General features: G+C 38.7%; 1 protein-coding gene across 2 annotated transcripts in view; it reads left to right on the forward strand.

The window, feature by feature from the left end:
* Positions 1 to 1,037: 1,037 nt before the first annotated feature.
* Positions 1,038 to 15,179, forward strand: part of cpne7 (copine VII) — a 75,772-nt gene continuing 61,630 nt past the window's right edge. The window contains exons 1-2 of one of the 2 annotated variants that reach the window (XM_017707304.2): positions 1,038 to 1,170; positions 4,750 to 5,196. In XM_017707304.2, coding sequence (XP_017562793.1) covers positions 5,023 to 5,196 — 174 coding nt within the window. In that variant the 5' untranslated portion in view covers positions 1,038 to 1,170; positions 4,750 to 5,022. Of the gene's footprint in view, positions 1,171 to 1,721; positions 1,822 to 4,749; positions 5,197 to 15,179 lie in introns of those variants that run through there. The other variant, XM_037545426.1, reaches the window with a different exon arrangement.

Raw genomic sequence — 15,179 nt, forward strand, 5'->3', positions numbered from 1 at the left:
GTTCACAAGTGGATCTTGACCTCTCCAACATGACGCCACACAGACGTATTGCCTCACATGGAGATCAACAGGCAACACAGCATCTATATGTATATCTGTGGTTTCAACCTAGTGTACAAACTAGGTTAAGCTAACTAGTTAATTAGCCAAATTAGACGCTCAGGAGTTTTTATAAAGTGATTAAAAGGGCAATTCAAACCAGATAGTTGCCAATCACGGTTAATATTGTGGTTTTGTCTGTCTTGAGCAGAAGAAGGCCAAACATGCACTCTTAACAAAGATCTCCAAGGGTTTTTTAGTAAAGGGAATTGCTCTATTTAGAACCGTGAGTACTACCTACAACCAGTTGCATGGTGAAATGGTTCCTCAGATCAATGGAGAATGTGATGGTTCTATATAGCACCAAAAGAGAAACTGCTGTGGTTACTGTGATGAGCTTGTAACAATGGAGGACCTATTTTCGATGCTATATAGAGCTATTTTAAAAAAAAGGTTCTATAAAGAATCATATACAACACATTCTCCATCAATCTGAAGAACATTTTTGCCATGCAAAGAACCATTGAAGCATGAACTGGATCAGAGACCAGGTTAAAAAGTGCCAAACCAACAGATCCACCAGCTGTGCATTCACAAGAGGTTCACAGCAGATCTGGCAACGAATTGTCTCTTCATTGACTCTGCTGATAACGGATGTCATCCTTTGGTCACTCTAAGGTCAGTCGTAATTTTATGGCCCTTCCACAGATAATTACAGCACGTTATCCACCACTTCTTCCTCTTTCTTCTCATCATCATCACCAACATCATCATCAGCATCAGCTCTCCGAACATACTTCACTCGCCTTCTTTTTTTCCCCACCTATATTCCCGAAAACCCCGCCCACCTGCGCTAGGATTGGTGGACTGCTTGAGAGTATGAACTACTATCCAATCGTAGCACTAAAGGCGGCGCTCCATTAACCAATCGGAGCACAGGGTCGGAATATGATTGGGAATGAGAAATAATGCCTTTCTCTCTCTCTCTCTCTCTCTCGCCCTCTCGCTCTTTCTCTCTCTCTCTCTCTCTCTCTCCCTTTATTCCACCCCTCCCTTGCTTTCAACTGCACATCAGTTTCGGAAAGAATTAGCAGCCGTGGACAAAACAGTTGAAAACAAGTGCGCGAGGAGGTAAGAGGCGCTGGATCTTGGCTTCTCACACATTGCTAGACTCTTCAGTTCAGCCGTGTTTTTCAGTGAGTGAGGACGGAGACAGCCTTATTCTCTTAGACTGAGAATGACGGAGCTGGAAGTGGTTCTTTTACTGGCATATTTGCGTTGAGGAAGCAAAAAAGCACAAGGCTGCAGTATTTATTTCTGTGGAACATTAATGACTGGTGTTGTTTCTCCGCACAGCGTGGTGCACATGCGCAGTTATTAACTTTGAACTTGTTCAGAATTAGATCAGAGTTACATACACAGGGGATTAGCTTGGTTAGTGCACACATGTGTGACATGGAACATACTGACCAGACCAGACAAGCACGTTGACCAGCAAGATGTGATGTACAAAGTATTGCAGAATGATATGCAGGCTTGTACAGGTGTGCGTTGTGTTGCAGAGGAGTTCTACTAAGCTCGTTAGGAGGGTTAGAGCTCAGACGGAGGCGTTCACAGTGTGTCACATAGGCTGGGTTTAGTCATTTCTGTGTGCGGTATGTTTGGCGAATGGTGAGGGGTGGGCTGGTGCTGTTGAATGAGACCAAGCTGTCATGTGCGTTAGACCAGGGTAGCTCAGACACTGGGCGCCTGATTTCATCCCAGTGGTGAGAAAATCTTGAGGTAAGTGAAAGCGCAAACTTTACAGGTGACGTCCTGTATAAATATATAGATAATATAATATAAATAACACATGGCTACGGCTTAAGGCGTGGGACCGAGGTGATTAAGTCGTGGCCACGACTTAGTATAGCAAGGGAACAAGATCCTGTCGCGTGGACACGACTTAGCAAGCCCTGATCTCATTCCCGCGTCTTACTCGTGGCCACGACTTAGCCACCTCGTTCCCGCGCCTTTCCTAAGTCGTGGCCACGCGATAGGATCTCGTTCCCACGCGTTTGCTACGTCGTGGCCACGCATTACTGTGATTTGTACAGGATGTCGCCAATGGGGCTCCAACTTTAGAAGTGCAGACTGGATTTCTGCTTTGGCTCGCGCTGAAATGAACAGTCCTCCCGCTCGCCTTTTCTCACGTGAGCCGATTATTCGTATTAGGGCTCGTGTCGTGACGTAGATCAAAGCCAACTACGTTTAAAACTTGGATTTCTTCCTCCACCGAACTCCGGGGAGCTGTCCACGCGCCGTGGTGCTGAAACGCGCTATTCTGACCGCGCGCTTCTGCCTCTTTGCTTTGTTTGTTGTTTTTGTCGCTGTTGACCTGGTCTCAGTCTTGAGGAGGAGCCTGATGGAAAAGGCTCTACATGTTCAGCGCGTTATGCAGAAAAGAATGATGTATGTCTATCCGCACCGCCAAGCAAGACGGAACCGCCCTGTTAACATTAAAGTCAGTGGATGAGATGATCTCACCTGGCCAGACCACCTCTGTGGTGTCATACATGTGTGGAGATATAGATTCATCCATGTACAGTTCATTGCTGGTTCACTAGGCAGGGCGTTTTGGGTGAACGTGTTTGATATGACAGTGTGGTTTTTATTTTATACAATAGGCTACTGCACAAAAGTCAGAGACCACTCCCTTATTCAGTTATTTAATTTTCAGTTAACAACCAATCAGAACAGGATTCGCTTTTTTTTAGCATGAAAACAGAAAACTCAACAACTAAATATATCATTTTTATTACTTTTTCCACTCTTTGCCTTTATTACAGCTTCTATTCTCTTCAGGAGACTCGCTTTCAGTTTTTCAAAGAAATCTACAGTAGATGCTTTTTTTTATTTTTTTTTTACAAAGTTTAGTCTTAGAAATTGGTTCCGTTTTCTGATTCTTACAAGTAAATACATTCAAAGAGGTTGAGGTCTTAGCTCTGGGTCTGAAGAAATAAGCGGCTCCTTTGTTTGATAAGTAAGTCTTAATTCTCTTAGCAGTGTGCTGAGGATTGTTATCTTTGTGTGTAATTTATGGTAGCACTTTATTTGGAGTGGTTCTTTGTAGATGATTAATAAACTCTTAACATATTAAGAATCCTAAACCTAACCTTAACCTCAACCCAAAACCTAATCCTCACCCTGAGCTTAACCTCAACCCAAAGCCTAATCCTATCCTCACCCTGGCACCCTGGCCCTAATCCCAACCCTGACCTTAACCTCAACCCAAAACCTAATCCCATCCCTCACCCTGGCCCTAATCCTAACCTTAATTTCAACCCCAACCCAAAACCTAATCCTAACTCTCACCCTGGACCTAATCCTAACCTTCATATGATGCTGACATGTTACTGAGACTCTGTTGAGTGTTTTTTTCATCTTAAAAGGACCCTCTAAATAAAGTGTCACTGAATTTATTCCTTCTTAATGAAACATTTTCCAGCCTGTATTTCATGATGCATTGTTTGTGCATTCATGATATCTTCAATCAAAAACAAATCACCAGCTCCAGATGTTGTTATACATCACCAAATATACACTGATCATCCAAGTATTTCATTGCTCTGGCAGCGTCCATCTCAAATTTAGACTCATCAGTCCAAACCTTACTCCATGTCTCAGTAACACCTTCTTGACGGCTTCATATCCTTTGGTGTGGAGTTGTTTTCTCACAATGTTAGGGGAGGATCTACAGGGTGAGTCAAGTCACAGGACACCGTTTTATTTTATTTTATTTTTTATGTTGTCACAAGACGATGCGGTGCTGAAGTTGGTGTTTGTTGCGTATTTTCTCAGCATACACAATTTGGTTGAGATGACCCCAGAGATAAAAGTCATTAATAAAATAAAAAACAAAATAAAATAAAACCTTTTTCCATGGCTGGGAAAAGGATGGCATGGAGTTTGCGAGAGGGGATTTGTGGGTGGGGCAGGGGGTGCAGAGAGGTTGAACAGTTGTTCTGAAAAAAATTGTTTTTTTCCTCTTATTTGTCTTTGAATTCCCTCTTCTTTATGCATGCGGATTATCTTATATGTAGTCTCTTTAGAAATACCTCATTTAGCCATTTTAAAAGTACTTGAGTGAGAAATTGTGAGATCTGTGTAGTTGACTGGGTGAACGTTAATGATATTATGAAGGGTTACATAATGTCAGAGTTTGGGAACAGCTGTTGTTGTGAGGACACAGCTGTAACTCATTGGTTTTAAGATTGGAAGGGTGGAAGAGCTGATGTTGGCAGTTGGGTGCACAAATATAAATAAGGAACAAATTACGTACTGACCATTTTGATAATATGCTTAGTGTTTGAAATGAATACCTTGTATAAAATGGTCATTTTGAAGGGAAAAGGTGGTCTCTGACTTTCGCATAGTACTTTACATTTCATTTTAAAGGGATTCCGGTGATTGTCTGTCATTTTACATGCATATTTGAATAAAAAAAATATTTTGCATAATTCATAGGCCATGCAATATATGTAATGTATGTGGCTCTATATTTGGAATCCTGCCTGAAACTGCAAGATGGTGTGACTGCTGCTTTTAATGTTTTGCTCATTAAAAAAAACGGATTCTTACTTTAGCGAGGCAATAAAAATAGAATGGCAAAGCAAATTGGTTTGTTGGAATAAAAATAGCATGATCATCACATTTTCTCTCTTCTTTAAGGTTCCAGTGTGGAAGGCAGAGAGCATATCTAGGACTTTCTCCTCCTTTATATCACCCCAATGTTCCCCTGACATCCAAAAAGCCCCATATGGTAGTTTTGAGTCAGTTCAGTTCAACCATAGCAAACCTGAGACAGAGATGACCACATCTCCTGCTTATTTACCCAGTGAAGGTCTTTGAATTGGCTTGATAGTTGTTCCTTGTAAATTGAAAGACCTATTTGGCCCTGTCAGCTCCTTCTGGTTCGTCTTCCTCCCTCCATACCGAGCCAGGATGAGTGAGTCACAGGAAGCGTCCTCTCCTGTGGCCGGCATTGGCGGCCCCGCTGCCTGTGTGACCAAAGTGGAGCTGCGTGTGTCCTGCAAGTCCCTGCTGGACCGAGACACACTCAACAAGTCAGACCCTTGCGTCATGCTCATGGTCCAAGCCCAAGGCCAGTGGACCGAGGTAAGTGTGACCTTTTCTTCTTTGTCACCATTACTAAAGGAAAGCATAGTTGTTATATCTTGTGTTATATATGGCCCAATATCCTCTCCCAGGCCTTACTTTTATCTAATTTCTCACAGCCTAACCACACTGAGGTCAAACCAACATGCATTGGTCTCCGAAGTGGGTAACGGCATTGTTTGCTACAAAGACATGACATATTTCTTGTACTAATTAATTTTTACATGATCATTTTTAAATCCTTAGAATTAGACAGGCTGCTTTTACTGTACCTTTATGACTGATATATGTAAATTACCTCAGGTCTGATTAGTTGCCCTGGTTTGTGCTTCATTTGAGAAGCAGTCCAGGCTGAAACACTCCTTATAACTTCAACCTGAATGGGTGGGGCTAAACTACTATAGTCTGGATATACTTTTTGTAAATTTTGTAAATTTGTTAGTTTTCACGACATCAAAAAAACCTTTAAAGGGCTCTTACATTTGCTGCTTGTCTGTGTAATAGGCTGCAAAAAACAGGCTATTTTGAATTCACTATGTCGTGGAGTGTTTCAGTCCAGACTGCTTTTTGAATGAAGCACAATACAGGACAGCCAATCAGTACAGAGCTCATTTACATATATCAACCCTACCTAACAAAAACAACCTGTTTAATTCTATGAGATGAAGAGAGGATGTAAAGTGGTTGTGCAAAAATGAAACCACACAAATGTTACAACTGGGCCTCAGGAGAAAAAGTAAGTCAAATGCAGCATATGAGCCCTTACATAATATGTAATGTATAAGACTGATTTATGTAAATGATCTCTGTTTTGATTGGCTGCCCTGTGTTGTGCCTCATTGAAGAGGCAGTCCAGGCTGAAACACTCCTTATAACTTCAACCTGAATGTAATGTAAATGTAATTAACTGTATTTTTACATTGACATTTACAGCATTTAGCAGACACTCTTAGCCAGAGCAACTTACAAGAAGTTCTTTGTCTATCTAGAGAAAGTATCTTTACTAGTTACCAATAGGTCAGTCCTCAGCTCAGATACTGCTAGAAACAAAAAGTCACTGTTGATACTAAGAGAAAAAGGAACAGATGTAAACACAGCATAGTGCAATACAATACAATACACTACAATACACTACAACACACTACAATACAATACAATACACTACAATACACAATACAATGCTCTACAATACACTACACTACAATACAATACAATACACTACAATACACTACACTACACTACACTACAATACAATACAATGCAAAACAATACAATACATTACAATACAACACAGTACAATACAACACAATACAATACATGTGCAGTACAATACATTACAATCAAAAATTAATTCAACTCAGTTAAGTGCTGTATAAAGAGACAGTCTTCAGTCTGCGTTTGAAGACCACGAGAGACTCTGCTGTACGGACAGCCAGTGAGAGTTCTTTCCACCAGTCTTGATGCTTGTCTTCCACGCCCCCTAAATGATGGTGGGTCAAGCCGAGCTGTACTCAAAGCTCGAATGGCTCGTGGTACAGTTTGAGATTTCACCATTACCATCAAGTAGGTAGGGGCTGGTCCATTTTTGGCTTTGTAGGCAAGCATTAGGGTTCTAAATCTGATGCGTTTACAATGAACCAAAAACGAGCTGTAAGTTAGTTTCCATATATGGACAGGAAGTGATATTTTCACGGTGTTTGCATACTACATCAAACTTATTTTAATTAAAAGAGGGCATTTTTAAAATTATATTGGCCCTTTAATATGAAGTAGGACAGCACGATATATCGTTTGTTAATTGTTATTGTGATAATAGCTTTTGCAGTACTGATAATGCACAAGGCAATTGAGTACAATAACTAGTCACAGTGTTTCATTACTGTGGGCTATGAATATGAATATATGTTTCTGTGGGTGTTAATGATAAATCAAGGTATTTTTGTAATCAAACCACATCACTGTTGTCATTATATAATAATAATCATATATATATATATATATATATATATATATATATATATATGTTATTATCATAATAATAATTATTGACAGATTCACCATTGTGTTTTCAATATACTAAAAGCTACATTATGATGGCAGTATATAGCTCCACCATTGATTTTTCTAATTTAATTAATAATTTAATTAAATCATTAAGATGTAAACAATGACCAACAAAGTGGTTTGATGAGAGACACTTCATTTGAGAGCAACTTTCATTTTGTTCATTCTAATAGGAACCAGACGTCTAATGCCTCTTAAATGCCTCTTAAAGCTACCTTCCAGAAAGTTATTACACAAAATGGATATGCATACATGGCTTGATATTGGGTTATGAGAGACATTGGGTTATGATAGTTCTGTGATCATATTTCGCCTAAAATATGTTTTTTTTTTTTAATCCATGCATGGTGGAGGGATGCATGCTAGGTGTTATAAAAGGAAACTTTATTTTTCAGATTTACCACTATGTTACGATCATCGCCATTACATATAGGCCTGTGCACATTCACTTAGATAGAAAACAAAATGGCTATATTTGTGTCATAGACATCGCATCTCCTGATTCCCATCACCACCACTCTGAAGAGAACAGAGTCTGTAAACTCTTCTAGAATTGATTGTTTCACCAAAACACTCTGAATGAGTTTATTTCCATTTTGAACTTTCCAACAATAAAAAGGTAGAATTCGCCTTTAATATCAAGTAATGGGTCCAGCTGTATATTGTATATGTGTGTATATTATTATTATTTATTTATTTATTTTTTTTTGTGAATGAATCTAGAAGAAGCATTGTCATACAGCCAGAGACGTTGCAGGAGAGAGAAGGAAAGACAAGCCCACCCTCATTTTTCCATATCAAAGAAGTCATGTAAAGCAAAACATTATCTGAAAGCACAGCTGTGGGTTGAAGACAGCTCTGCGAGTTAAGGAGGGAGCTGTCTGAGGGAACGCGTCAGGCTGAGGGATGAAATCTTAATCCTGGCCCTATTATTCCAACAGCTGTGTCATGTAGCACATCGCAGAGAACAAAGTAAACCATTGAGAGACGGCACTTCGGTTCAGAATCGCTGCCATCTCTTTTCGTGTTTTATACTGGTTCCCTTTGGTGAGGTCACTAGAGTTAGAACCGTTTTTCATACATAAACAGCAGAAACACATAAAACAGAAGAAATTCTAGAACAGATTGCCCAGAACTTCATGGTTAAAGATGAAGATTGCTAAGAGGTCCTTGGCTTGGATGCATGGTTCTAAGAAAAGCTATAATAGAAAATATAGAACCTTTGAATTATATATATATATATATATATATATATATATATATATATATATATATATATATATATATATATATAAATATAATTTATTTATTTATGTTATACACCCTTAAAAAAGGGGTTCTTCAGGGGTTCTTTAGTTTCCAAATGGATCTGGTTCTTTGAGTGGTTAAATGGTTAAAGATCCTGTTGTAAAGAAGCTCCACAATGGCACCAAAATTCTTCTGCAAGTCATTTCAAGTCATTGAGCCCCTTTTTATGGTTCAGCTTTGGCAATATACCATTATGTATAAGGCAGCAGTTATACAGCCGTATGTAAAAGTTTGAGCACCCCATCTGAATTGCATGTTTTGTTGTCTTTTTTAAAGTGCAAATAAGTTCTTCCTCTATTCCTCTACAGAAAAAACACTTAAATATGACATTTTCTGCAGATTTTTGTGCCTAATTTCTATTTATTTGCTGAGTTTAATATATTGGAATAAATATAAACCTGTATAAAATATAAAAGGTGCCATAACTTTTGCACAGGCCACATTTTACACTTATGTTTTCCTCCAGTATGTTAAACACTAATTGTACATTAAAAGGTGCATTCACAGAAGAAGAGGTGTTAAAATCAGCAAAATGTCAAATGACTGGGGGCGAGCAAACTTTTGCATACAGGTGTGTGCAGAACCAAGAACGCTCAAAGAACCATTTCAGTGCAGTTCTGTGCCTGGTTGGATGTTTCTTCCCTATGATGCAAAACCAGCTTCTTTAAGGGACCTTTAAAAATGGTGCTATATAGCAAGGTTCTAAAGGGTTCTGCTATTCTTTCAAGTGAGGCTTTTTTGGTACTGTACAGAACTCTTTTTGATAAGGTTGTACAAACTTTGGACATATACACCCTTGACACAAAGGTTCTATATAGTTCACAAACCTATTTGGTGCTATATAGAATCATATGAAAAAATAAAGTCTTTAAATAACCGTATACAACATGTTTCTGTTCAAAGAGACGAACCATTGTACCATGCATTCAAATGGTTCTTTGAGCGTTCACTGTTCTTTATATAACCATTGCCTTTACTAAATCCTTGGAGAACCATTTTTGTCAAAGAACTATATTTACATTTACATTTATAGCATTTGGCTGACGCTCTTATCCAGAACAACTTACAATGTGATCATTTTACACAGGTAGGCGAAGGTGGTGTTAGGAGTCTTGCCCAAGGACTCTTATTGGTACAATGTAGGGTGCTTGTCCAGGCGGGGGATTGAACCCCAGTCTACAGTTTAGAAGGCAGAGGTGGACATCAAAAGTGGTTCTTTTGTGGCATCACTCCGAAGGAGCTCTTTATTTTAAAGAGTGTTGGTTTATTGATACCTTTAATTGTCTGATGATCTGCTGTTGGAATTTGCTGTTTTTCCTAATGATACACCACTGAGCATCATATCAGGTGCCTCCATTCATGGTGCACTGAAAAAGCGAAACCAGGTTTAGATTGGACCGTGAATAATGCAGAATGATGATTGCACAGCCTTCCTGTCCAATCCAAAACAAATACAATTTCCAGCGACTTTTCTTCCCTCAGTTTTCTCAAATTACATTGCAGTCACAGAGAGAAGCTTGTTAATACAGAGACACCCCTTCCCATTATTTATTGGACAAACTCACAAACTGCATGCATTAGCGTCTCCGGACTGCATGAAGATGATTCATTCTGACAGAGCCAGCATGGAGTTAAGAACTGGTGGGTTGAAATCTATTATAATGTATGCAAATTACCCTCCCAGTAGAGAGCAGTATTAGGCAGGACTGTGTGAACAAAGAGATACAGCAATAACATCTATGACACGGGGCCCTTTATTTGTCTCCTGCTCTTCCATTAACCTATGCTACACTACAGTGCTACAGAATAGAGGATAATGTCAAAATATTTCAAGACCTTTATGCAAATATAGAAGATGCTGAATATAAATAAGTATAAACGAATAGAACAACAGTTGGCTGACAAAGTCTGTGTCTCTTTTCTCCCGAAAGCCCTTGTGAGCCATTGTGTTGCTAACAAAACTTCATATCTCTGAAACTGTAACTTTAAAGAAGAAGCAGAAACATTCTGAACTTTAACATATGATAATGTAGGACTTTATTCCAAGTAAATATTCATCTGTTCTTGATGGTCACTTCGTTACTGAATGTTCATGCAGTGTAAATAGGAAATTGCCATTCTTAAATTTCAGTTTTTCAAATGAAATAAATGAAATATAACTAGTTTTTGAGGACAGTGACAATCTTCAAAGCTCCTGTGTTCATCACCCCAAATCTACCATCAACCCTCTTAAAAATAAAGTTAAGTAGCCCTTAATTAGTCCCACAAAAGGGAAATTTCACCTCCGCGCTTTAACCCATCCATGCAGTGAAACACCACATACACACTAGTGGACACACACACTGGGGGGCAGTAAGCCCACTTGCCTGGAGCAGTGGGCAGTCCTAGCCTTGGTGCCCAGGGAGCAGTTGGGGGTTAAGTGCCTTGCTCTGGGGCACATCAGTCACGTACTGTCGGCTCAGGGCATCGAACCAGTGACGTTCCAGTCACAAGGCTGGTTCCCTAACCTCCAGCCCACGACTGCCCCCAATGTTCTTTGGCAAATGCCATAGAAGAACCACAATTTAGTTCCCTAAGAACTTCTCAATGGATAGTTCTTTAGGGAACTAAAAGTGACTCTTATTTGATTAGTGCCATAGAAAAACCATGTTAGAACCTTTCAGTGAATAGTTCTTTGGAGAACCATTGTGTAAATGAGACATTTAAAATTGAAAGAACCTCGACATAATATATAAGTTGCTGGAAGAACCCAAAGATTGGCAAGTAACCTTTACATTACACACTTTTGAAAGTTTCTTCACGCTCACATTTTAAAACATGGTTCTTTAGGGAACCAAAAGTGGTCCTGTTATGGCATTGCTCAACGATCTCTTTGTGGCCCTGTAAAGTGGTATAGAACCTTTACACTCTCAAAAGCTGCCACAATGGGTTCTTTGAGCAATAGCATGGAAGAACCACTTTTAGTTACCTTTGAGGAAGTTTTTGTTTAAGAGTTTAAAGAACTGTTTCATGATGAAAAGGTACTTTGCCAGCTAAGTGTTCTTCTTAGAAACTTTACATTATATAGAGGTTTTTTCAACTCTAAAAAAGGTTTTTCAAAATTACACTTCATTTACAGAAAGGGCCATCAATTGTGGCACCTTTTTAAAAGAGCATACATTATGTGAAGGATCTTTGAACCTTTAAAAGGTTCTTCCCAGTATCAAATCTCTTTATCAAATATAGTTCTTTAGGGAACCAAATGTGGTTGTTAAATTGCATGGCATTCTGTGAGTCTGTCATTTGTTTAAGTAATGTTGTGGTTAGAATTAATGCTGTTTGATCAGTAAACATAGTGCTTCACTGCATTACTCACTGAAATCATTAAATTAAAATAATAGGAAAATAACCACTACTTGTGGTCATTTTGTCTGGACAACAGTAGCCCCTGGTAGTATACGATCACAGATGGGAAAACAATTTCAGCTAAATATGCCACAACAGTGGCAGACTAGCCAATATCCAATCTAACAAACAAATGAAGTAAACGAAAACAAACCACAAAAGCATGATAAGAGCTTGCGCTACAAATTATAGGCATGCCTGTTTGCAACTTAAGCTGCTCAAACGTGACCAGCACAGTGATATTAGGAAATACTCACAGAGGTTCCAGACACTATTTTTTTAAATCCACAGTTGAATTCAAAAAGACAGGTGCGCTAATTTTTTGGAGAAATGCCATAAAAATATATTGTTTTTAAACACTCACTGTCCACTTTATTAGACACTCCTACCTTCTCAGTCCACCTTTTAGATGTAAAGTCAGAGATGATAGCTCATCTGCTGCTGCACAGTTTATGTTGGTCATCCTCTAGTAGTTCATCAGTGGTCCCAGGACACTGCCCACAGGAGGCTCTTGGCCTGGAAAATATTATTCTCTGGAAAATATTATTCTATAACCCTAACTATTCTCAGTCCAGCAGTGACACTGAGGTGTTTTGTAAGTGGAGCTGATAAAATGGACTATGAGCGTAGAAACATGGAGGTGGTGATAATGCTATGCCTGATTGGTGTGTATATATATATATATATATAAAATGTACTCTTCATATGCAATAATGTGTCATGTTGGCAATAGGCATTTCTATTTGTTAAATTTATTTGCTTATTTGTGTTTATTTTAACATTATATGATGTTTTAAAATCCCTACATAGATGATTGATTACCATAAGATTAACTTATTTCCCTCTGCCATGAAAAAGAATAGAAAGCCTGTTACCTCAAAGCACACTTATAATAGAAGCCAATAGGACGCTGGTTTAACACCTGGCCATTGGCCTCTATTATTAACATGCTTTGAGTCAGTGGGTGTTTATTGGCTATGGTAATTGGTAATCGACTGTATGCCACAGATGCAGCAGATACAGTTTAGGTTGAAAAAAACGCTGGAGGGTTTCTTTAAAAAGCGTTTAAATGCTGATGGTGAACTGCATTAGTGTTGCTACAGCCCCCCTGCAGTCATCTCTTTTTCCAGTCCTGAGGGCCTCAGCGCTACACAGTTTCATATTTTCCTTAATTTTTAACACTTTACCCAACACATTGCTTAATCAGACCCTTTCGTGGGCTGAACTAGGTGTGAAGAGGCCGTTAGAAGATTAAACACAAAGTGTTATGGGTACTGCAGGATCCATCAGCTGGCAGCTGGGAAAATCTCCATCTCTGGAGTCTTTGATCCCATGGGAGATACAAACAGGGGAATTCGATTATTGCAGGAAAAACACACGCTCTGCTTTGGCAAGTGATGCAGATGTAAAGTAACAGACCGTTTTGGTGTCACTTTGATTGTTTTTTACTCTTTTTAAAAGTCAATTCATTCTGTCTTATGAGAATCATTGTTATGAGTAACAGGGTTTTATTCTCCTCAAAGCTTTTGATCACTTTTGAATCTACGACAACCGTTGAAAGAAAAAAAAAGGGTTTAAAGTGTTTCCAGTAATGCTTTCTGATTATCCTCCTACTGCTTTATTAGTGAGGCCACTGTGGAGATAACTGCCAGGAGAAACAGTGTGTGGTCAATGTGATGGATTGCTTTTTAGCTGCTGGGAGGACAGTGTATGTGTGTGTGTGTTGATAATCCAACTGATAGCTGAATCTGAATAGAATACATCCATGTATACACTTCAATCGGAATAGTCTAGTCCATTCGGAATACAGCTTCTACCTAACTGATCGAGGTGGGTAATCCTGTAAATAATCTGTTAAATAGTAGAATAATATTGGTGTAAATGTCTGTATCCTGCATGTGTATCATGCATGCCTGGTCTGCATGTGCATTGCATCATAGTGAAAGTTTATAATGTTCAACATGGCGGAGCAGAAACTGGTCTGCAGAGGAGACAAAGTTTATGCTCTGATCTTTAAAAGACGGGGGTGGGACAGACGTCCAGCTTATGTGTCTCAGAACATTACGTCTTCTTCTCGGCCTTTTTTAATAAGGACATGTTAAGGACTTTTCCTGAGTCTGACATCATTTTAAAGCAATTAAAAACACAAGCACTGCTCACGCTACTCATCTCACTCTGACTGGACCTTAGTCATAATCTGTAATCGGCAGTGATTTACAGTAACAAAGTAAATGTAATTAGTTACTGTACTTTAGTAGTTTTTTTTGTGTATCTTTTCTTTACTGAAGTTAATCCATTTTGGGTGACTTTACTTTCACTCCACTACACTTCAAAGTCAAATATCTGATCTTTTACTCCACTACTCTCTCATGTTTTTTTATTCAACCAGCTCAGAGAAATTTTAGAAAGTATTTTTTATTGGCAGAATTGAGATCTGCAGTGCTTTCTAGTAGCTGGTCTGTCTGAATCAGGCGTCATTTTTCACATTGCCAGATTCTACAAGAGCAGACTGATCTGGTCTAATAGTAAAATCTTTACCTTCATTTATTGCTCTGTAAAATTCTACAGTTTGACTGATTGTAAGTTAAACTCTTGCTAACCTTACCCCACCAGGTCTTAACTAACACTCTGAAATGTGAACAGAGAGCAAAGTCTTGTGAGCAGGATTTCTTTTTTTTGTCTTCAATAGACATTTAACAATCATCAAAGTCTAAGCACGATGCACCAGCATGCAATCTTATGAGCCAGTACAGCCTGTTTGCTAGCAGATAACAAACAGGGTATGGCCAGTTAGAGCTTTTACAACCTCTATTTATGATTATTATTGATGAGAGATCTTTTGATCAGATTCACCTTTTGACTTTTGACAGCAGATTTTTAACAAATAAGGCAAATAAGGAAATGGCATTATAGTTTTTAACTGTATTGCATTTGATCCAAAGTACTAGATCATTGTCTATTACTTAACTGTGATTATTCTAATAGCTTTTGGTCTGATTTTAAATTATTGTCCTGTTAAAATCACTGATTTTGTTCCTGAGGAGTAAAGCTTGATTTCTGAACTTCTAAACAAAACAATCTCAAACAAATTATACTGTTACACAAATAATATTTTCATATATTGCTGCTCTTACATTTAGTTTTAAGCAGTTCTTTAGGGAGGAATGAGCCAAGCATCCTCCAAGTCAATTTGCAGGGCAGATCAACAGTTATAGGAACTGTTTGGT

The sequence above is a fragment of the Pygocentrus nattereri genome, chromosome 15 (assembly GCF_015220715.1).
Source record: "Pygocentrus nattereri isolate fPygNat1 chromosome 15, fPygNat1.pri, whole genome shotgun sequence".
In the NCBI taxonomy this organism is placed as follows: Eukaryota; Metazoa; Chordata; class Actinopteri; order Characiformes; family Serrasalmidae; genus Pygocentrus; species Pygocentrus nattereri.